The following is a 23,463-nucleotide window of genomic DNA, read 5'->3' on the forward strand; positions in this document are numbered from 1 at the left end:
TGAATTTTTTAATTTATAAAATTTTAATTTATGAACAATGAATTCAATCATAAGAATCATGTTTGCCACTTACAGATAAATTAAAAGCCGATCGTTAGTAGTTTTTATCTTATTACGCATTTGCCACGCAACAAATAGTATTTGCCTAGCATTAGTCCGTTACGCGGCCAGCATGCGTAGTCGAAGGTCGAGGGGTATTACGATGTCGCATACTTGCTCGCATACGCACATTGTATGTTGCGTAAAAAACGTATACGTGTCAACGTAACACATTTTGCGTAACGGTGAACGACAATGAATTAGCTCCATGGATGGACGTGACAAGGCATCGATCTATCCATTGGTGATATTGATCGCCACACTTTTACTTTATTACACCTACGCTCGATCATGTATTGCGGGTGCACCATACATTGAATTATGTTAATACAAACGAAGTGATTCTTTTTTCCCACTTACGACGCAATTCGTTTTTTTTTTGAGAGGTCGCGAAAATTCAATATATTACTTGCGTGAATTTTACACTTTGAAGAAGGGTAAGATACCGAAATAATAATAATAAAAGTCGTTGTAATGAGTTTGCTTATTATTTATATGTGTATCAATAAAGTAATATTATTTGAACATGTATATATATTATAATAAATTAAGATATAATAAATTGTATATATCAATTATATTATGATAATTATTTATTGTCACATAATAAAAAAAAAGAATAGTCAAAATCAATATGCAGTATTATTTTAAATGAGAATGAGTATATCTTATGAGCAAATAATTTAGATTAGAAATTATTCTGCTTAAAATGTTCTTATTTCTTTAGTTCATATACATTTTCATGTAGTAAGAAATGAGAAAACATGTTATAAAAGTGACTCGATTTCTCCAAAAATGGAAGTGAATATTATCCAAGTTAATTTCAGATCTTGTTTAGTACATAATTATAACAAATTGTTTGGTATATATGATAAAAAAGAAAATTGTTGGCTTTCATAGGTGCAACCTAAGTATCATCAACAAAGCTTAATTGCTATGAGGTATAAAAGAAAAATATCAATTTCAGAAGATTACAAGGGATTTATTAAAATTTTAATAGTAATATATCATTCGATGGACAAGTCGTATAAAAGTCAAGATTAAGCAATATGTTTTAGAGGAGTGCAGATGCATAAGTGAGACCAGTAAGAGGTGCCGCGTAAGCAAACGGCGATGAGTATGCTGCCGTGTAAGCGTTGTAGGTGGGATAAGTAGAGATAGCTCTTGTCGCTGGTAATTGGACTAATCCTCGTTGAGCATTTTCAATCTGTCCTAATCGGAGTTGAACCGGACTGGCGAGAACTCTGACAGGTGAAGATCTCTGTTCCTGCTGCTCCTCCTGTTTTAGTTCTTCTCGCTGACCACCTTCTTGTTGGTGCTGTACTTGTTGCTGTTGCTTTTGTCTGACTTGTTGCTGAATCTGCCGGCGTGCCTGCTGTTGCTGTTCTTGTATCTGTTTCAGCTGCTGCAACTGTTGTTGCTGTTGTTCTTGTTGGCGTTGTTGTTGCTGGCGTATCTGTTCGAGTTGCTGTTGTCGCTGCTGTTGTTGCAGTTCGAAATCGCGCGAAGCCGGTGCGTTCTTTAGAGGTCCCGTTCTAGCTTCAACCACTTCAACGTCCGAATCCGGACCAGTTGCAGGAATAGTTGGTACAGCAGGTGCAGGTACAGATGCAGCTGCAACGGAAGGTGACACAGCGGGTGCATAGGGTACAAAAGGTGCGGCGATAGCAGCTAAAGCAGTGACAGGTTCCCTGCTAACAACGGCATTGAATCCATTTACGGGATCAGCCGTGTATTCGACGATACGTCGAGTTCCGTCGGCTTCGATCAAACTGTAACTACCCTGAACGATATCACCATTTCTTGTTTCATACTGAGCCTTCGAGTCACCCGTCAGAGTGTCTTGGACGTCATAAGCAAAGCTATACTGTGGTGTTGCGTCAAATTCCTCCAGTTTTGCCGCAGGAACAGTTGCTACAGCTGGTATCGCCGCAGGTACCACCGAGCATTGCCCGAATATCGCCAATCCCAAGAATACAACGAACTGAAAGGGAGGAAGAAAGAATTAGGAATATTCCTCGAATTCTATCTGACAGTCATTTTAACCATATTAAGATCTAATTTCAATTTATAATGTTATACGTATTAGAAATGTAAATTGATCAGGATTCAAGGATTTTAATCATTTCTTCTCCTTTGATAAAAATTATAGGGTTCCTTCGATTCTAGGGTCTCTTCCCTTACATACCTTGCCAGCCATGTTTGTCCACAAGAGAATCGGCAGAAGACTGATGTCTCGGGGTAAAATCGGTGGCACTTTTATACGTCTCGGTTGCGACTCGCATTTTTGTGCCATCCGTATACAATAACCCGCGAGAATTCCTTGCAACAAAAGCCGCAACACGTCAAAACACCCGCCTTTACCGCCCCCACCTAATCTCTCAGTGATATCTTCTTTCTTCTTCTTTTATTCAACGACCTTCTCATAATCGTTGCGATACAACCTGGGCTTGCCCAGGGCATGATGCGCACGTGTACCAACAAGCACAATGAGTATGCGCGCTTATGTTTCTTCATATCGAACTGTGCCGCATACACGCGACCTGTATGCCAATACGCCAATGACCAGGAACGTTCCTTGTACACCGAGGTCGTTCGACGAAAGCAAGTCTTTCCAATTGCACCTCAGCATACCGTCCTTCCTTTCCAAGTGCTAACCTTTCATGATCATTGGGGTTGCTTGCTTCGACTCAAAAAAACTGATGACCAAGCCCCGTCTTGTTTATTTGTCGTGCGATTTCAGTATCTATTTTTTATTTTTCTTTGATTATCTAAAGATAATATTTCATATATTTAGTTAAGAATATTTAAATAGAACATTACATATTTTGTACAGTACTACCATAACATATAATATAAATCAGAACCATATAATATTTTTATATCAGAAACTTAGTTTGTAAAGTCAATTTTTGTAAAATATTTATTTTTTTATTCTTTTTCGCATTTTGGTAAAAATTCCTTTAGTTTTTGTAAGCAATCATCAAGAATGACTTGGAGTCGTATACATTGTATGCTAATTGAACATCGATGTAAGTAGATTTCGAGAGACAACAGAAGGTTGTTGAATAATGTGCCCAATACCTACAACGCGAGCCATCAGAAAATTCAGAACAAGTGGCAAGGAGAGACAAGTATTGTCGACAGACGGTTTACATTGCTTGTAAATGAAATCCTACGGGGATATCTATTGGATTGTCCGAAAAGATTGTGCCGATTTTTGGTAGGTGACGTAATGATAAAATCGGCACGAACTTTCCGGGCAACCCAATACTTTCATTCACTTAAAACAAAGATCAAATTAATTGTCGCCAATTTTCAGCGAGCTGACCAATATCTACACCAATATATAAAGAGGCAAAGTTTGTTTGTTCCATTGTTCTAAATAATCTCAGAAACTACTAAATCGATTTAATAAAATCTTTCACTGCCTAACAGCTTAGATCTTCCTGAATAACATAGGCTATATGCGATGTCTAGAAGCCTAACAACAAAGAAGAACATGTATAAAGTCGGAAAAAATACAGTCTTTTACGCTCTATATTCTAATTTAACGTAAAAATTACGCAATCGATTTTAACGAAACTTTCAAAAGTACATTTCTAGACATTTCAATAGTTTTTAAAAGTATTAATCATTACGCTAAAATTTCAGGAAGTAGAACAATAGATGAAAAAGTGGAGTACCGTGTAAAAAGAATTAGTATGATTCTTCAAAAATCCTGGTGTAATCGTACAAAAGAGAAAGTTTCTTATAAAAAAGATTTATTACAAATAGATTTTTCTTTCAGTGAAATACATTTTATAAATCCATACTTCTCAATGCAAGGCACGTTTCTTCGCGTACTCTACAAATATCTTTTGCGAAACAATGACGACTCGTCGATAGTTCAACGATTTTTTTCATAATATATATTGGTAAGATAACAGAAAACAATCGAAACTTTAATCGCAATAATTCGCACCGTTTTTGATTTAGAAAAATAGGTAATTGCAATAGTTTTATTTACATTATTTCAGTGTTTAATGATTTCTAATTGATCCTTCGTCACATCACATCTTAATGCATATAGAAATAAGTATCTCTTATAGATCGATTGGTGAATATTAATTACACATTTACGATTTAAATTATGAAACTCATCATGTTTTTGACACAAACATTTCATAAAGGCATCATTTTTCTTCGAAATTACTTTTATTTTCAATTGATTAATACAAAACAAAAGTCTTCAGAAGATGTGTAATCAATCTTCTTTCTTTTCGAGAAATACTCAGTAAGCAGTTTTAAGTATTTTAACATTATCAAATCAAAGAGATAAACAGGAAGCAGATGTATTATAATAAAATATCTTTATTATACATACAAAATGTCCATTAAAATTATTAGTTATATACAATGCTACAAAATTTTTTATTATCGACGGACAGTTTAAAATCTCGAAGCTTCTATAAAATATTGAATAAATTTTCATACAGTATATAACATCTTCATTGCGATTTACTTATAAAAAACATCACGATGATTCATGGCAAGCATTTGCAGTATTTATAGCAAACTTCGTATCTTCATTAAGTTGAACGAAGGAAATATGAACTGAGGATATATGCAGAGATAAGTGTGACTAGTTGTATGGAGAAATAATGATATCAGTTATATTTGTATCTAGAATAGTTATAGTTAATGACGGTAGGCAATGGGAGCAACAGGAGCAACAGGCACGATCGGTTTGATAAGGGCTATAGGTTCCCTGTGGACGACAGCGTTGAATCCATTAATTGGATCAGCCGTGTATTCGACAATTCGTCTGGTACCATCAGCTTCGATTAAGCTGTAACTGCCACTAACAACGTCACCATTTCTACTCTCGTGTTGACTCTTCGAATCACCGGTCAAGCTATCGCTTACATCGTAAGTGTAAGTGTATTGCGGATGAGGATCATAATCGGTTGCTGGAGCTATAGGAGCAATAGGTACTGGAATAGCTCCTCCGTTGCATAGAGCAAATATTCCAGCTGCCATGACGACAAGGGTCAACTGAAAAAAAATATTTTTTATAGCATTAATTCTACACGTCGAATAATTATTTCTTTTTGTGTTTATTAATATTGTAAGTAAAATAACTGAGTACTACCTAATAATATCAAATTGATATAAAGTAACAAGACTAACGTCTCTTCTCGCATAACGTATGCAAAGCTCGTTGTTTTTGAAAGCGAATTACTTCAAATGCGAAAAGGACGAAAGTTTCACATTGCCTTATAAAGATTTCCTAAGTGGATTACGATAGAAGTGATTGTTATATGACATGATCATGCGTGATTATTGATAAATCAATACCATCGATGGGTGATATGTAATTCATAATTTTATTAAAACAACGTGCTATCTTATAACAATGTACATCATATTATATTAATAAATCATATTTCAAAAGTAATTTCATTATTTTCTGAGATACTTTCTACGATCGATTTATGATTACTTTGCTTTATTTTTCAATTTGCAAATATTTTTAGATTTTAACTCAAAAATAAATCAAATAATGTAAATTAAAAAATTTAAAGGAAAAGAATTAAAAGATTTAAATGTTTTTAGTTTTCTTCGTAATTTTTGTATTTTTCTAATTAATTTATACTATTTGTATATAAAATGTATTGTCGAGCAATATTTTATTATTTCCGTATAGATTTCATATAATCGTGTATTCTCACCTTGATAGCCATGATTTTATACTTGAATGTAATTCTATGATCTCACAGATGTGTTTAGAGGAGGACTGACATTCGACTGAGTTCTGACAATCGTATTTATAGGAACGACAGGGTGGTCATTGGTGAAACGTGTGTCGCATCCCTTGTTGAATTGCAAACAGTTTGAAATGAGTGTACGTGACGTGTATCATACGAGACAGGAAAAGTTTCGCTCTCATTTTGAACTATTTTCGTATCCTCAAATGACCGTATTATAATCAATAGTTACGCAAACATTTTTGTTTAAAAATAAAAATCTTTAATTTTTAAATCGACGAAAGGTAAACAAAATCAATAAAAGAGTTCAGTTTTATAAATTTTCTTTTGTAGTATCGTTTACCCTCGCATTTTCAAACGGTATTCTTTTTTTTATAAACAATGTAGTTAAATACGACATTCATTAATTTTTTATTAAAGTTACATTATGAAATATTTAATATTTAAATGGTCAATAATTTTTCTGTACCACCGTATTACTTTCGCCATTGCGTAACTGAAAGGTTTTGGTCACAGCTGCAAGTGTAACACTTCCGCTATGTTAAGTTGGCCCGCACAAAGAATACTAAGTGCACACACGATTTATCATGTGTTCTTACCTTTCGATCGTAAGATTATAAAATATACCAGATAGTTATACTAATTACATACGTCTCAGTTATTCTTCACTTCTACATTTTTCATGTTTAAATAAGTATAACAGTTATAATATTTATTAAAAATCTACTAATTAAAAAGATTTAATCTTTAAGTCATTAATTCTTGGATATATAAGGAAAAAAACAATTTTTATAATGTTAAGTAAAATATAAAGTAAATTTATATGTATGTAACAAAGCTTATTAATTGAAATAATTTTTTCTTGAAATATTTTACAAAATGTAATACACACAATTTTTTTCAAAAATACAATGCCATCCAGGGATTTCATATAAATAACATTCTTCGCGTATGTATTAATGTTATCTATTTTTTAACAATTAGTTAAAATTTTTCATTACTAGATGGCGTTGGTAATTTACCGACCAAAAATTAAAAAGTGCGCGAAGTTCTTTTATATGTTTATATTTTCTTTACATAGTATAGCATGAAATATATAAAATTATAAATGATAATATATCTTATTTGTATATAATTTAATTTTTAGTGTAATTTATTTTATTTTATACATACTTTAATTTTTATATTTTACTCTTACATACTTTAATCAATGAATTGAAAGATTTATTTCTACATAATAAACCTATAAGAAAAAAGCATTCTGTATCAATGAAAAACACTAAGATATATTCTTATAAATATATTAGCTGTCAAAACACCGCAAACACCGTTCAGAATTCTTTGTAATAAAAATAAAATATACAATAATATAAAAGAATTTCAAGTTTTTTAAATTAAAACAAGAAAGTTCGTATGTCACTTATTGATTAGAAATTAGGGCCATGTAATTTTTTGCCTTTTCTTTGTAGGTGGTAAAGTTGAATCCTATAACACAAACGTAATAACTTTAATAACAAAATAAAAAAATGTTATTAGTATAAATATATGTATATAAATGCATCAAAACATACTTCATTTTCTTCATTACTTTCATGTTTATTAATTCCATTACAATCAGTTTCTACTTTTGATATAGAAGTTAGACGAACTTTTTTCAATACTGATTTAGTTTCATGCATGAATGACTTGGATTCTACTAAATTTCCCTGAGATACTCTTCTTTTCTTTTCACGTAAGTTAGTAGTATTTGTATTGTCATGTTTATCAGAAACACTAAAAAATAAATTTACAAATTATTATTAAAATATTAAATCCTCTACAAATATGTAAATTATACTTACTGTACTGTTATATTTTGATCTGTTTCTGACACAGGCTTCTGATTCAAATTATTTCTATTTGCTTCTTTACAATTTATATCTCCAGGTTGTCTTTGGGGTAATGGCATGGCAACTCGTTTGTATAACTCTATCAATTCAGTTTTAGATAATGTTTCAAAATTTGTTATTTCAATACATCTCTATATAAACAAGATAAAGTATATTATATATTAGAGATATCATATAATATAGAAAAATACATATATTTTTATAAAATATATATTTCAAAGTTGAGTTAACATTGATGTGATACTCACATTTTTTAATATTTGACAGAGTTCATGTTCTGATAAAAATTCTGGTTTAGTTAATCGATGTGAATCTATTATTGACATTATTACTTATTTACATAAAATCAAACTATTTATGTTACATGAAAATATTTCATTAAAGTAATATTATTAAGAGTTATCCGACTCCCATTGTTTACTCGAATAATTTGTATCAATTCAAAAGGTACTGATAATAATTATCTATTTAACATTAAGCATTCAATATCCTTAATTATCATTAGATAAATGAAGAGTACATAACCTAGAAGTTTATATCGGATGAAAATTATAAGGAAATTCCATTTTTATTTCTTAATCGCATTATTTTAACTTTATTCATAATAACTTCGAATTATTTTTAATCTCATAGGTCATTTTCACGCGTTTGTACATTACACGTTATAATACACAGAATCAACAACCAAGCAGTAAGATTTAATTGTCTACTATCGCGTGATGATAAATTCTTAGAACTGTGATACTTCTTAATTCTATATAGATATAGATAAATATGATATTTATCTATAGTAGATAAAATAGTAAATAATTATTCATCAAAATGTATAACATAAAGATTATCAGATATTCAATATTATAGATATAAGGCTTAAAACAATAAAACATGTCTAAATTTTAAAAATAAAATATTTTCTGCCAAATAAGTATATTAAATGAAGTATATTGGAGTGGAAAATAACAAATCAATGTTTTCTAAAACTAACTTTATTCATGTCATTATTTAATCAATCAGTATTGTATTCAATATGATACGTTTCTTTTCCATTTTAATATTCACATATTTATTACCTAACTACAAAATGAAAATAAGTACATATGCAAAATTATAATAACAATGGAAAACAATAAACAACAAAGATATGTAACATATAACTGTAATATATTGACATATGTATAGATGCTTTTTTATATATAAATTATATACAAAGTACATTAAATTTGAATGGTCCTTTCATCAATGACATATACTGTTGAAAGGAAAATTTTTTGCAGAATAAATTCATTCGCTTTGTTAAACGAATTATGCACATATACTTTATGTGTACGAGAAAACGATGTCATTTTTATGCAATGATTAAACTGGCAATATCTGGAATAGAATGAGTTCAGAACTATATTTTTATATATAAAAAGTCTTCTTAAAGTATGTATTACAATCTTAGCTGTGCATGATTTCGATATCAACGACATTTGAAACTGTCAATGCAGATTTATAAAGACTAGATGATACTGTCTCTGATATAATTTTTTTTTCATTGCTGAAATCGTTTCAACATCGAAACCTGAGATTTCCACTTTAAACTCCAGGAAAAATGCTGCAGTTTTATTTTTCGTTAAAATTATTTTTTAATTGTGGCTTGTTTGTCAAAGCAGTTATTTGAGACTTTCTTATTTGACATACATTGGTAAATAGTAAAACATTTATCTCTCTTCTTCTGTACAGTTGTTATTATTATTCCATCCATAATAACTCATTTTAATGACAGATTAAGACCACAAAATGAAATGGATAAGTCTTTTATAATGATAATAGATACAGAAAATTTGATCAACATGATTTTAATACTATTATAATATCTCTGATAGTTTCACATTATTAACATTACAAGTTACTGGTAATATGCCTCTACCAGTAATATGTCAGTATAAAGGTTTAAACATTTGCTATGTTGCACTTCGTAATATTCGTACGCATTCATGGCGTAACTTCATTTATCTCTCCAATCACGAATGTATTCTTCAACAAGATTGTGACCTTATTTTTCTCATACATGATATATAGTAATATTGAAAAATTTCTATTTAAAAAATATTGAATAAATATATAACGATTTTATACAATTGTACTGTATATACTTTTCATTCCGAAATTAAAAATTAAAGTGGAAGTAAAAAGGCACTATTTTTGGGTATAGAAAGCAATCCTCTTCATAGGCCTTTCTATCTTCTATCAGTTAGACTGTAATTTAATATCTCATATTATAGAAGTTACGCCGTTGCGATCGAACAACGCTCATTCTATTATGTTTATAAAATCGTATTAATTACTTATTGAATGTAATATAATTAAATAAAAATATATAAATAAATTATGATTGTTGATCAACAAAATAAGATACAACAAAAATTTGATAGTATCTTATAATACAGTGGAAGCATAAAGTAATGTTATTTGTATATCTTATTACAAACTATAGTAGAATTATTATGCTGTAAACAATTACTTTTTCATTATCCCTTAATAAATTTGATTAATTGAGAAAAAAATTAAAGATTGGCAAGAGAATGTTCAATTGTTCCACGCACAGCACATTATGCTATGAAGATTATGATGAATATTATCTCATCATAACTGCATTACATAAAAAGACCAATATTATATCATATTGACTGTCGAGGATGACATCAATTTAACAATCATTAAACAGGTGTTTCATGATCAGTCTCTTCGATTCTTCCCAATCTCCAAGCATTTGGATCACCTGCTGCTGTAAGTTTATAATAACGTTAAAATCTTTATGTAATAAAGATTAAAAACTTCATTGGACTAAATACATATCATACATACAAATTTTTAATTTATTCTAAATAGTTATGTAAACGATAAATAAAAGTCATTTATTAGATTAATATAACCTATAGTAAATAATTGTTTTTTTCTGGCACTACTTTAATCATTTTAATAATTAAAAATATAAATATAATTTCAAAGTATTCGCAGTAACCAAAATGAAGCCTACATTGTTATTGCATATTTCAAAAGCTTTATCAAACACTGATAACAATCCACACACATGCATACAATTTTAAATCAATAACAGTAATATTGCTGAGTAAAAACAATAGGAGAGACACTTAAGAGGAACCTACCTGCATACAATATTCAGGAGAAAAGAATAAATGAAGTTTTTCTGTAAAATTCTGTAAGATGTGAGATGTGTATGCTTTTTTCAAAAACATAATATATGCAATGCATACAAACGTGCTAAATAGAGGCACAATTTGTTGCAAAAGCATTATAAGGAAGACTGAATGTTGCATTGCACAGGATTTAAAGGACGTGTATAAGGCACGCACAGATGATTTGAGGTATGATGTAAGGCATTGTGTAGTACTTCTTGGCTCATGTACAGCAGCGGCATTCTCTCTTCTATCCAAAGCAAAATCAAAATTGAGGTAAAATTAAAAACTTGAGTACAAAATTACAGTTGCAGGTAATAAATATTCTCACTAATTATTAGTTTATCATTGAAACGAATTCTATAGTGTTCCCTTTATTATATAGAGTATTTAATGCCAATTTATCAATTATTTAAGTTAAAAAAGATAAAAATTTTTTTATAAAATATAAAAGCAATCAGAATAAAGTATTTATAAAAAATATTTGTAGTAAAACATTTAGGAATTGAAACTTTATATCAGATGTCCAAAAAACATCAACCATAATCATAAATTATGAAGGAAAACATATTAACATGCATATTGACATGCTGCCATATAGAAGTCATATCAAATCAAATATGTAACATAGTTTTAATAAAATGAAATTTAAAATATATTCTAAAAAATTAATTATATTAAACATTTATTATGATATATACTACTAAATATTAATATGCTTAATGAAAATTGACATTAATCTTATAAAAAAGTTAGTTAAAATAACTAATAATAATTTTTTGTCATAGAGGTTGCTGTTATTTTTATTTTGAAATTTATTCTCTTTTAACATCACTTTAAATATTGAGTTGTATGGAAATAATATTTCATTTAACCAAAAATAATAATATTTTTTCTTAATCTATTGAGTCTCAATTAATCATAAACTGTTTTTTTAACACATAAACATATAAACATGCTTATATGTAATTTGATAATTTTTACCTTGAAGTTGACGACTGATAAGAGCAGTAATCCCCTGACTATCACCTGTTTTTTTAACGACGAATAGCTTAGTATCTGGATCATTTTCTAACGTCCCTATGCTGCCAAGACCAATAACTTGTCCATTTTGTTGTTGATGACTGCTAGCAGCCATTGTTTCACTAACCTATATTATAAATATAACGTAGTTATTGTTACATCTTTAATAAAGATAAAGATGCATCTATTTTCTCCCTTCTTGAAAATATAACTTATTTATGTGTGTAAATATAACAATTTATGTGTGTCTTATTAATAATAAAAAATGATCAAAGAATTACCTGCATCAACTTTTTAACTACATCTCTCCCAAGGATATGATCAAAAACTGCCTGCAGGAATTGATCACTAATAATGCTTAATTTTAACTTATCTCTGTGCCATAATAATATCCTTGATTCTTCCATAGCTGTTATAGATACCTGTAGAATAAAACGGATCTTTAATATATACATTTATAGATAATATATAAGTATATTACATACATTATCCACAAAATAAAATAAAAATACCTGGAAATATTCATCTGTAGAGACACCAAACCATTCTGGAGAATCCAGGAACTGATGAGGGAAGACAATATGCAATGCTCTTCCATTCTGTGATACAACTAATCTAAAGTAAAATAGAGAAAATTCATGGACTTTACTCATAATTATATGGTCTTTACTCATTAATTATAACAAATTCAATGTTATTTGCACAAACTTCATTATTGTCTGTTCATCTCTTGAAGATGAATAATTAAATACTTACTTTCCTGATAATACCAATGATAAAGAGTCAACTTTTGTTACTTTCTCTTGAGCGTAAACTTCTTGATATTTTAATTGTCTGATGATCTTCATACAATTTAAAACTTTTTTAAACTGATGACGTGATACTCTCAATGGCTGGAATACGGCAATATATACCTGTATATCAAAAACTAAGTATAAGAGATTTTTTCTATTTATAGATTTAAATTCTAATGTAACATTGCTGTAGTCTTAAAATATTACTAATATATTTGTAATATACACTATAACTTAACTGAGACTTATTTACATAAAATTTATTAAAAATTGCCATGTACTCCTGAAATCATTATAAGACTAAGTTACAAAATGTTTACATAGTTTTGAAAGAAATATTTATAGCATGCTTTATATACCATATTAAAAAAACAGTAGCTACAATAATAATAATAGCTATGATTACAAGCTATGTCTCTTATAGATATTAATTGATATTTAATTCTTCCAACTGTTTTCAAAACTTAGTTCAATTAGATTAAGATTGTTATCATATAATAAATGATAGATTCTAGTGAAACTGAATAGGACTAGTGACTTCACAAATTAGAAAATATATCCAAAAAAGTTCTGATCAGTTGGAATTTCCAAATGCATATTTGAAAAAAATTTCCACATTACAATCTACAACTATGCATTCCTTAACAAAAGTCTAATCACTAATAAATCTATTGTTATGCAAAGCATAACTATACATCATTTTCAAACATATTTTAAGCTATGCAATACAGTACATATCAATCTACTTTTTGTTTTATATGATATAAATATATATTTCTGGTGTATGTTAAAATAACTACATATATATTTGTTAAATAAAAGAAATATTATAAAAACGTTATCATACAATTGTATAAAGTAATATGAAGCATCTTATATACAGAATGTAACATTTTTTAAACCTTAATGAATTACTTTATCAATTTCTAGTAATCAATTGTCAATTTATACACTTTTAAAACAAGCCTGAACATGGGAGTTCAATGAAAACCAAATACTTGTTTTTTCCACCTAAACAATATTGTGTTCTATGCCCAGATCTGTCTTAGGACATTGCATAAATATAAAATATGCAAAATAAAATATTGTAACATTGTCCTAAGTCATTATAGCTTCTCTTTTATCTTTTACTTACCTCTTCAACTTCCCTTGAAAACTTGATAGGCCTGAGCTTGTAAAGAAGCGTGCATACATGGACGAAGTTGATGACAACAAAGAGAGCATTCCAGAGCACGACGTCCAGCCAACAAGCTATTGTCCAGCCCCACAAAGCAAGAAAGGCACAGCCCACGAGCAGAGTGCACCTTAAATAGAGGACACCATGTATGCCACTTGGTGCAAGGTGTGACAATAGGAAGAAGACATTTGCTAATTGAAAATAGACATGGTTCACATAAATTCCTTGATACGGTTGGCAGGTAAGAACTCCGTGGAGAAAGGTTGGAGGCACTGTTGGCGAATGAGGATGGCCAGTTCCATGGCTGACCACTGACAGTCCAGAACCTATGAAATATTAATGAAAGAAACTGTCCCAAGAAAGTAGTGAATAATATTTGTGAAATTTAAGGAGTTAAATATGATGAAGATATATAAAAAGTGTCTTTAACAAGATAAAGTGTCCTTAAAAATACTTGAACATTACAAAAGAAAAAACTAGAATTATCTATTCTACGTCAAACTACATTGTCATAAAATTTATGTATGTACATTGATACTTGTATCTATGTGTATGTATCATAAAAGCAAAGCAAAACTGTACAAAGTTGAGATATACACAAATGAAGAGATATACGTACTTTCTCTATCATCAGTGGTCACATTCCTACATTCGTCATTCTCATGATGCGTAACAGTTGGTGATGATATATCTGATGTGACAGTATTATGAGGTATATTGAATGTATCAGCATTTGTTAAACTAGCATCAACACTGTTAGAAATCGAATATAGAAGTATAAGGAATGAAATGGAAGCACCCAAGCCTTCTCGGCTTCCTATTAAATCAAAACAGATCCACATCCCCGCATTACCACCAAATTATCCAATTTCGTTTCAGTCTGTATAAAAATAATGTTATCAATTTTTTTGGTCATAGTGTAGCAAAACCAATATTTGAAACAACTTCTAACATATTATAATTTAGATAGTACAATTAACTATGTAGTTATTAATTAACAACTAGAAATTATATTTCATACTTATTTATAAACGATGTAATAATGAATTCTCTGTGCCATTTGTGAATATGTAATTTTTGTTTATATATCTACATTACTCTCAGCTAAAATTAGAACTTGAAGATGAAAACCATCTTGTAGGCTTCAGGTCAAGGAAGGATATTTGCATTACAAACAGCTGTGGGAAGACAACGTCAACATCTGTAATATAGACCAATAATATATTTATAATAATTATCTTACATAAAGAATTATAGATTATTATTAATACATACAGTAAATATTAATTTTTTAAATATTAACTTCCAACTTCATATTAAACTTATTATACTGTAATATATCATATTATTTTAAATCATTACTTTTAAAAATTATAATTAATTTCGGAAAAAGTACAGCTCATTACTTATAAATTATTAAAATTTTCTAGAACAAATTAACTGATAATATTTAATAAAATATAGAGGTTAGATTAAATTTTTTTTAATATAATTTTATTTAATTTTTACAATATCTATTATTAAGATATTATTTTGTTATACATTCTAGTCTAAACATTTTAGTCAGAAGCTTTATTTAACATACACATGAATGAGTGTATAAAAAAATCTATATGCTCCAAACAAAATTTAGTAACTTATTTTTATTTTAATTATTAAATATTTGTATTTTACAGAATGTATTAAAGATAGAAGTAATTCAAAGATTATTTATATAATAATCAAAATTGAATAACTTGTTATTATTAATATTGTTGAAAAGTACACAAAATATAGACCATTTTTAGAAACGTAAAAGTAAACTTGAATTTAATAGTAAATAAAATGCGTTGATCATTTTTTATTGTCCAATTTTTTATTAAGATACAAAATCTAATATTTGAAATATCTTTTTTTGACAATGTATGTTTACGAGATTGAGAATATTGACGCATTTATAAAGTATCATATTGAAATCAATAAATAACTTACTCATGGAAGATTTAAAATGATGCGGGCTTACGCAAGGCATACAGATAAAGAAATAAATAGAAATTTCGAGTATTTTCTTATGATTTTTAGAATTATTTGAACTCGGTACACGAAACAAATTCACTTATCCAATAAACGTCAAACTAGCAGAAAGACGTTGCTGTAGCAGTGACAAGTAAAGGCGACGGCAAAGCGTAAGAGGCAAGAGGGGATTAAATAGGCCACGCTACACTAATGAGGTACGTTCCGAAATGTACCACCTATAAACAATAAAAACATTCACTAGTATTCGATGGCATTTCTATGAAATTGCTTATAGATAAACAAAAATTGTTGATTGGCGTATTTTTATATTATCTTTCTATTAAATTTTCAGGTTTATTATAATTTTTTTTTCTTGAATATTCGCAAGGTGCCAGCACAATACAATTGCAATAAGCGAATGTATCTAAGATGTTTGGTATCACTGACAGAATTTGGAGGTTGTTTTAAATAATATTTTGAAGAAATATTTATAAAACTTTAAATTCCATTTATATACGTATATATGTGTATACAAATATTAGTATATATGTATTGATATAACTGTACTAATAAAATGACAACGGAAAAAGATTTGGTAAATGGTATGTATTAAAAATTAAAAATACTTTGTAGCACTATGTATATAATTTTAGAAATACATATCTCTTATGTAAATTATATGTAAAGTCTCTTTATGTAAATTATAATATATAAAACATAATCATTACGTTTAGCGTCATTTTTCTATAGCGGTAAGAGAATCTTTGGAAGCTGGTGGAGAGCTTGGTCGTATAAGAGCTGAAATGCGAACTGAAGTTTTCAAATTATTAAATAGTTCTAATTCGGAAAGTAAAATACAAAATTCCAAACAATCATCTGATATTATTATCTTCAATGAGCTTGTTCGCGAATATTTAAATTGGATGGGATTTAAGTACAGTTCAACTGTGTTTGTTGCAGGTAGAAAAAATGTTAAATTGTATCATTTAATTCATATTTTAAGAAATATAATATTTAATCAAAATTAATATCCTCATTGTAGAATGCGATCTTTCAAAACATCCTTATGATCGAACATTACTAGCACAAGTTTTGGGAATAAAAGAAACTGATACAAGTAAAAAATTGCCCTTGCTTTGTGGCATAATAGATTCATTAAAGCATATGAAAAATACATAAAAACAACAATATATATATGTATCAATAAAGTTTACTTAATAAGTATATATATTCTTGTATTGCAACTTCTATATGAATCAGATATTAATATCTGTCAATAATTTATGATATAAATTATGATAATGCCATTCATTTTGTATACATTTAAAATTTAGATTCAAAATGATACATTGAATATTGTATTAATCGAAATAAATAATATTGATAAAGGTCGAAATACTTATATAATTTTAGTTATTTTTCGTATTTATAAAAACTGCAACATTATGCTTACTTCATAAATTGTATTTATTTACTTTTTAAATTGTATTTTGTTGTACTGATTAATTTTCTATTTGTAATTGTATTAATGTAATATTCTAATGAGTACATAAGTTGTAGATTTTTTACATTAGAATTAGATTAAAGTATACATGAAAAACTAGGTTTTAATGTATAAATAAATTTAAAAAGATTTTAAAAGAATTTTTCTTTTTTATTTCCTGACATCTTATATATATATATATGTATATATATATATATATATATATATATATATATATATATACATATATATATATATATATATGGTATATATATATATGAGATATTACATTATGAAAGTACAATATGACATTAAGATAGCAGAAATCCTAAAGATAGGTGTTCTTTAGCAATACCATTATTGGAAATCTTAAGAATATTATGACCTACTGACAGCTATAATGTACATCTTTTCTTATAAATGATGATACTTATAGTTTTAAAATTGAAATCAGAATATAATTACTTAAAGGCCATACAATATTACCAGATAGAAGAAATGCTTTCCTTGTAAACATAATATTCTATTTATTCTGTATATGTTCATAAATTCGTTATGATCATAAAATTTGTTCATTAATAAATAATTAATTGATAATTTTTATAGTTCATATTAATTTTAAAGTCCAAATTATTTTTGAACTTTGTATTAACATTATGTATACAGCAAGAAGCAGTTAACTATTACAATTCATGGATATGCAAAGAACAATGCACATTTTTCACTTTCGTCAATAATTTATGCAATCATTAATGCTTGTTTTAATTTTAAAAGATATTTACCAAAAAGAAATGTTTACCAATATTTCATTAGAAGTTTCAAAATTACCTAATGATGTCATTTATGTTTCGATTTTTTCTTCTTCTTGGATTGCTTACTCTTGCTTTTTGATTTTTTTGATTTTTTCCTATGTTTCTCTTCATCACTGCTTGTTTCGGATGAATCAGTGTAACTATCAGATTCTGAGCTACTGTCTTTTTTAGTAGATTTCTTTTTTTTATGTTTCTTATGTTTCTTTTTCTTCTTTTTATGTGATTCATCGGAACTATCAGAATCGGAACTTGTGCTTTCAGAACTACTGGATGTATCTTCACTGCTAGTAGATTTAGACCTTTTTTTCAAGGATTTTATGTCTATATTCTTTTCTAATTCTGATTCTTCAAGTTTTAATTTTTTATTAGGTAAATTGATAATTTTACCATCTTCAGGTTCAGATTCAGAATCAGATGCAGAGTAATCAGGTTCAAAATTAGATTCATCGAGTATGCTACGTTTACGATCAGATACAAGTCTAGGATTTTTTCTTTGTTTCTTTAATGTTTCTACAAGCGGAGGTTCTGGATTATCATAATTAATTTTGCTTTCATTTGTCTCAGTCTTTTCCTTCAAAATTACATTTTCTTTGTGTTTTTGTTTCTTTTCTTGACTTTTTTCTTTATCCTTTTTATGTTTCTTTTCTTTACGTTTCTTATGCTCTTTAGATTTACTTCTACTACGATGTTCCTTCTTTCTTTTTTTGTCTTCTCTTGCTTTTTTATCTCTTCTTCTATCATCTTCATCTTCTTTAGGTTTACCAAGACCTACTTTAGGTACTTCGTTTCTTTTAAATACACATGGAGGTGTCCTACCCCTCCTTTCTCGTTCTCGATCTTTTTCTCTATCTTTATCTGATCGTTCTCCTTTTGTTTCGCCTCTATTTGATCGGAAATCTTGTCTTGATTCTATCCTCGTATCTCTTAATTCATGCCTCTCATGTCTGAAATCATTTCTATCCCTTGAACGTTCACCTCTGTCTTTATCCCGTTTCCTTTCTTCTAGAAATACTTTGCGATCGGTACTTGATATACCTAACGAAGAATCGACTCTTCTCTCCATAAGTGGTGATATTCTCTTATCTCTTGTACTTTTTGGAGATCGACTTCTAGATTGATTTTCACTTTTCGTTTCCCTTCTATCTAAAAAGCCTTTAATTGGACTAATTTTTCTCTCTTTGTTATCTTCGACTTTGTCCCCAAGTCTCTCCTTAGCGGACAAGCGCGTTGGAGAATAAGTTTCTGGAACTGGTTTAAATTTTGTTCGATCTATCTTCGCTTTCTTCAAAGGTTCTGTAATTTCTACATTTCTTTCATTTCTACCAACGTTAATAGTTACATTCACACTTTTCCGTTGTTCTCTAGTTGGTTCTGCTTCAAGTACCTTTGGTTCTGGATTTTGATATAATATCTTCCTACTCTCACTAATCTTTTTTATTTCTATTGGTCTTATCGCATTAATAGCTTTTTGAAATATGGCATTCTCAGCTCTTTTTAAAACTTCAGAAGTAACTACTTTCATTGATTTTGGTTCGTCTATTTGCATTTTGTCTGTAGGAGATTCACATATATCATCAGATTTTTCTATTGTATCATCTCTTTCCCATTTAGAAAGTTCTGGTACAGGAGCTAAAAATTCATCTTTCTTTGGTGATTTTTCCTCACATGTAGTTTCTTTATCCTCTACTTCATTTTCTGACAGTAAGGAATATTTTTCTGTAATTACTGTATTTATTTCCGTATCATCTAAACCACTGTAAAGACTATCTATTGGTTTTATTTCTGATTTTAATTCTGGTATGGGTTTAAAATTAGGATTGGGTGGATTTGTACCAAATTCTGTATGTTCCAATCTTTCTGGGCTAGGCTCATTATATTCAGGTGGTTCAGGATTCATGGCTAAAGATTTATCTTCAAATTCTTCTTTTGCAGAAACTATAGTTTCATTAGGTATGCACTCCATTCTATTATCTATATTATCATCTTCATTATTTGGTTTCACAGTTTCAATTTTGATAGGTGAAGTAACTTCTGTTTTATTTTCTGTTAATGTACCCTCACTTTCGGTCATCTTAATTGGCTCCTCTTTCATTACCTCCTTTTGTCCCGATTTTTTCTCTTTCTTCTTTTTCTTCTTTTTTTCTTTCTCATCACTATCTTTCTTCTTTTTCTTTTCTTTTATCTTTTTCTCTTTCTTCTTATCTTCTATTTTCTCTTCATGTTCCTTCTCTTTCTTTCTCAATCGTTCAGGAGAGATATCCTTCGCTTCGCTTTTACACTTTTGTGAATATGGAGTTGGACTTTTCCTGTTCTTTTTCCTTTCTATGGAACGTCTTTCATATCTGTCATGACGATCCCGGTCCTTTTCAGGATCATAATCTCGATCACGTCTATCTTTATCTCTTATACGGTTTTTGTCTTCCACTCTATGACGATCTCTTTCATCTCTGTAACTATATACAAGTCTTATTTAAATTAAATATTATTAATTATACAATTATCAGTTTTTTCAAATTTATCTTTAGAAAGAATAAGATAGCAACATAAAAAACATACCGATCTTTATCATAGTCTTTCTTTTCTATATGTCTATCTTCATCGCGACGATCACGCGGATGTCTGTCATCGCGATCTTTTTCTTTTTCACGTCTATCTCGATCATCTTTTTCTCGAATTCTGTCATCATGATCTCTTGATAATGCTGGTCTATCACGATCTTCTCGATCTCTATTTACAATTCTTCTATCTCTATCTTCTCTTACACGATCATCGCGTTCACGAACTCTGTATAAAGAATTATATATATATATATATAATTAACATTAAATCTTTCCTCTATTTTTTATTTTCATTTTTGTAACTATGTTTTTGTATTTAAAGTATCTTACCTGTCATCTCTAAAGGTCAATCTATCACGATCCTCAGTATCATGATCCTTCAATGGATGTTCACGGTCTTCTTGATCTCTTAATACACGTGTCCTTTCGCGATCTTCTCGTAAAGGTCTATCCAAATGTTCAACACCTGGAGGAGAAAGATCATAATAACCTTCAGTTCCTGGAGGTGCAACATCATCAAATCGTTTATGAGGTGGATCTCGAAGTGGACTACCAAAACGTTGTGAAGATCCAGAATATCTGTTGACAAAAAGTAAAAAAAGTTGATCATGCATCTGTTACATAATAAAAAGAAATACAATAACATTCTTTATATGTCAAAGTAAAAAAATTAGTATACAAATTTTATATACCCTTAATATTTTCGCACATTTACTAATACCTTTTGTTTTAAAAGTCATATATAAATTTAGAAGGGAGTTATCATGTTAACCTGGGTAAAAATAATCACAATGTATTTTCTATCATGTCAAATGTAAATAAGTTTTCATCTCATATAGAGAGTTATCAAAATCATAAACTTACTTTTAACAGTAAATAGAATAAACAGCAATAAGAATAATATATGTAAGTTATTTCTGTTTAATTATTATTATTTTTCATATTCTGCTCCATTTTGCTAGGTACTTTATTAAATTTTTAATAATACAAAACTTTGGATAACTGATGAAATGTGTTGTGTTATAATTGACAATAAATCAAATATTTAAAATAAAATTACAAAACCATTTCATCCACATTTGAAAACTTGTTTTTCAAAGTCAAAATATTCTACAAAGTATAACAACTCAGAATAATATGTTACTCAAATTTTGTAAATAATAGAATAAAGTATCATAAAAATACATGAAATGATTAAACCAACATTTATAACTTTTTGTACATGTTAAGTGCAGCAAGGGAAATACATAAGTATTATATTAGATATGCAGTATTTGCTAATATTTCTCTTTAAAATAAGTTTACTCACCAAAATATAATTATGTACTTATTCAAAAGTTATATAAAAGTCAGCCAGATTGTAATTTCTATCATGTTGGTAATTCGTGTTTCACAAACATTTTTAACATGCTCAGTAATACCTCTTGCTTCAAGCACTGCAATTTAACAAAAATACAGATGTTTCTTTTATTTTGTTACAAATGTTGATTTGGCCCTGAATTCACCTGATTCAGAAACCATGTAGACGTGTCAATCAGCTGGGTAGCTTCTGCAATCTCCAAGATGGTCCATGTTGATCAAATTTTTTCCTTACTTCTTTCTTCTTCTTTCACTTTTTGATTTTATATATTCTTATTTTATATAACGTAATTTTAATATATGTATAATAACACGTTATGTACATGCAATGAAATGACAATGAATAAAGTAATGGTGACATATGTAGCTTCATGGAAAATAATAGTTTGTGTTATATATAAAATAATATTTTATAAATTTAATATAATAAAATAGAACACATAAATGTTCAATAAAATTACACAAAAATTAGTTATGAAGAGAAACATAACAAACTGTTGTTTGTTGTACATAATAATCAATTTTTTTAAAAATGTGTATCAAAATGAAATCATACAAAAGGATTTGATACAGTATCTTAAAATAACACATACATTAAATATGATCCTTAAATATAGATATATAAATTGATATATATATATATATATATATATATATATATATATATATATATATATATATATTATAGATAATAATAATATAGATATAATTGAGATTCAACATCACAATGGCCATATTTATACAAAGAAGATTAGATATTTACTTATTTCATATTTCTTATAAATTTGTAAAAAGCCGATTCTTTCATAATATAAAATTAATTATATTAAATATTTAAAATAAAATTAATATACAACTTATATACAAAATATATACTTAAATAATTTGTTTCCAAAACTTCTAAATTTCTTGTAGAATATATAATCGGAAAGACTATTATATTTTAAAATATTTCTATTACATATGCCACTTACACATACTATTATTAATGTTACCCAATTATATATTCTCCAATTTACAAAGTTAATGAAACAAATTTAAGGAACGAATTGTTAAACATATTAAAATAAATCTCTAATATATAACTAGTAAATTTTATATTATAGTATTTCTCAAATGTAATTAAAATATTGAATTATTTTCATTCTAAACATTTACTAATTATTTTTACTTTTAAAGTTTTATAAAGAGAAATATGTAATAACATAAAATTAAGTAATTAATAAATGCATAAAATAGCAACAGTGTAAAAAAATGGTAGCATAATCTAATGTATCATGATTTCAAATTTGAGTTCTAATTCCACTCAAAATATAATAATTTATATCATTCAATGATTATT

The 23,463-nt window shown here is 28.2% G+C and overlaps 5 protein-coding genes across 11 annotated transcripts in view; 1 reads left to right on the forward strand and 4 right to left on the reverse strand.

The window, feature by feature from the left end:
- Nucleotides 1–1,060: 1,060 nt before the first annotated feature.
- Nucleotides 1,061–6,981, reverse strand: LOC124956758. Its single transcript, XM_047514790.1, has 5 exons — nt 5,814–6,981; nt 4,788–5,136; nt 4,643–4,695; nt 2,288–2,503; nt 1,061–2,083 (listed from the first exon to the last, which is right to left on the reverse strand). Exons 1-5 carry the CDS (start codon nt 5,823–5,825, stop codon nt 1,154–1,156), a joined length of 1,560 nt encoding a protein of 519 aa, XP_047370746.1. The 5' UTR covers nt 5,826–6,981; the 3' UTR covers nt 1,061–1,153.
- Nucleotides 6,982–7,056: 75 nt separating this feature from the next.
- Nucleotides 7,057–8,486, reverse strand: LOC124953043. Of its 2 annotated transcripts, none has more exons than XM_047503851.1 (4): nt 7,987–8,486; nt 7,691–7,869; nt 7,421–7,622; nt 7,057–7,354 (listed from the first exon to the last, which is right to left on the reverse strand). In XM_047503851.1, exons 1-4 carry the CDS (start codon nt 8,062–8,064, stop codon nt 7,277–7,279), a joined length of 537 nt encoding a protein of 178 aa, XP_047359807.1. In that variant the 5' UTR covers nt 8,065–8,486; the 3' UTR covers nt 7,057–7,276. The 2 variants fall into 2 exon arrangements, with proteins under 2 accessions (XP_047359807.1, XP_047359818.1); XM_047503862.1 differs by having other exon boundaries at nt 7,057–7,334; nt 7,987–8,483.
- A 222-nt stretch (nt 8,487–8,708) lies between these two features.
- Nucleotides 8,709–16,166, reverse strand: LOC124952998 (popeye domain-containing protein 3-like). Of its 2 annotated transcripts, XR_007102080.1 has the most exons (10): nt 15,886–16,156; nt 14,936–15,115; nt 14,534–14,794; nt 13,873–14,240; nt 12,700–12,857; nt 12,456–12,558; nt 12,225–12,365; nt 11,905–12,070; nt 10,891–11,170; nt 8,709–10,508 (listed from the first exon to the last, which is right to left on the reverse strand). XR_007102080.1 is itself a non-coding variant. In XM_047503764.1 (9 exons), the coding sequence occupies exons 3-9, from the start codon at nt 14,754–14,756 to the stop codon at nt 10,441–10,443; spliced, it is 1,227 nt and encodes a 408-aa protein (XP_047359720.1). In that variant the 5' UTR covers nt 14,757–14,794; nt 14,936–15,115; nt 15,886–16,166; the 3' UTR covers nt 8,709–10,440. The 2 variants fall into 2 exon arrangements, 1 of the variants encoding a protein (XP_047359720.1); XM_047503764.1 differs by lacking the exon at nt 10,891–11,170 and having other exon boundaries at nt 15,886–16,166.
- LOC124953044 (centrosomal protein 20-like) lies at nt 16,018–17,531 on the forward strand. 3 transcript variants are annotated; one of them, XM_047503885.1, is made up of 4 exons: nt 16,018–16,124; nt 16,262–16,511; nt 16,660–16,869; nt 16,952–17,527. In XM_047503885.1, exons 2-4 carry the CDS (start codon nt 16,484–16,486, stop codon nt 17,086–17,088), a joined length of 375 nt encoding a protein of 124 aa, XP_047359841.1. In that variant the 5' UTR covers nt 16,018–16,124; nt 16,262–16,483; the 3' UTR covers nt 17,089–17,527. The 3 variants fall into 3 exon arrangements, with proteins under 3 accessions (XP_047359841.1, XP_047359850.1, XP_047359832.1); XM_047503894.1 differs by lacking the exon at nt 16,018–16,124 and having other exon boundaries at nt 16,145–16,511; nt 16,644–16,869; nt 16,952–17,531; XM_047503876.1 differs by lacking the exon at nt 16,018–16,124 and having other exon boundaries at nt 16,149–16,511.
- Nucleotides 17,532–17,633: 102 nt separating this feature from the next.
- Nucleotides 17,634–23,463, reverse strand: part of LOC124952957 (E3 ubiquitin-protein ligase RBBP6) — a 14,622-nt gene continuing 8,792 nt past the window's right edge. For 2 of the 3 annotated variants that reach the window (XM_047503668.1, XM_047503660.1), the window contains exons 14-16: nt 21,093–21,341; nt 20,761–20,988; nt 17,634–20,657 (exon numbers count right to left, since the gene is read on the reverse strand). In XM_047503668.1, coding sequence (XP_047359624.1) covers nt 18,230–20,657; nt 20,761–20,988; nt 21,093–21,341 — 2,905 coding nt within the window. In that variant the 3' untranslated portion in view covers nt 17,634–18,229. The remainder of the gene's footprint in view (nt 20,658–20,760; nt 20,989–21,092; nt 21,342–23,463) is intronic. The other variant, XM_047503678.1, reaches the window with a different exon arrangement.

The sequence above is a fragment of the Vespa velutina genome, chromosome 1 (genome assembly GCF_912470025.1).
Source record: "Vespa velutina chromosome 1, iVesVel2.1, whole genome shotgun sequence".
NCBI lineage: Eukaryota > Metazoa > Arthropoda > Insecta > Hymenoptera > Vespidae > Vespa > Vespa velutina.

Excerpts from the sequence above, each read along its gene's own strand:
- LOC124956758 (XM_047514790.1), bottom strand. Across the intron at positions 2,504-4,642 it reads CGAAGTTTGCTATAAATACT|AAGAAGAAAGAAGATATCAC; the intron begins GCAAATGCTTGC and ends GTTGAATAAAAG. Across the intron at positions 2,084-2,287 it reads GGACAAACATGGCTGGCAAG|TTCGTTGTATTCTTGGGATT; the intron begins GTATGTAAGGGA and ends CCTCCCTTTCAG.
- LOC124953043 (XM_047503851.1), bottom strand. The coding sequence starts at position 8,064 with ATGTCAATAATAGATTCACATCGATTAACTAAACCAGAATTTTTATCA. Across the intron at positions 7,623-7,690 it reads GATCAAAATATAACAGTACA|TGTTTCTGATAAACATGACA; the intron begins GTAAGTATAATT and ends TTTATTTTTTAG. Across the intron at positions 7,355-7,420 it reads AAAGTAATGAAGAAAATGAA|TTATTACGTTTGTGTTATAG; the intron begins GTATGTTTTGAT and ends TTGTTATTAAAG.
- LOC124952998 (XM_047503764.1), bottom strand. The coding sequence starts at position 14,756 with ATGTGGATCTGTTTTGATTTAATAGGAAGCCGAGAAGGCTTGGGTGCT. Across the intron at positions 12,858-13,872 it reads TTTCAAGGGAAGTTGAAGAG|GTATATATTGCCGTATTCCA; the intron begins GTAAGTAAAAGA and ends TTTGATATACAG. Across the intron at positions 12,559-12,699 it reads TCATTGGTATTATCAGGAAA|ATTAGTTGTATCACAGAATG; the intron begins GTAAGTATTTAA and ends ATTTTACTTTAG.
- LOC124953044 (XM_047503885.1), top strand. The coding sequence starts at position 16,484 with ATGACAACGGAAAAAGATTTGGTAAATG. Across the intron at positions 16,512-16,659 it reads GGAAAAAGATTTGGTAAATG|CGGTAAGAGAATCTTTGGAA; the intron begins GTATGTATTAAA and ends ATTTTTCTATAG. Across the intron at positions 16,870-16,951 it reads TTCAACTGTGTTTGTTGCAG|AATGCGATCTTTCAAAACAT; the intron begins GTAGAAAAAATG and ends TCCTCATTGTAG.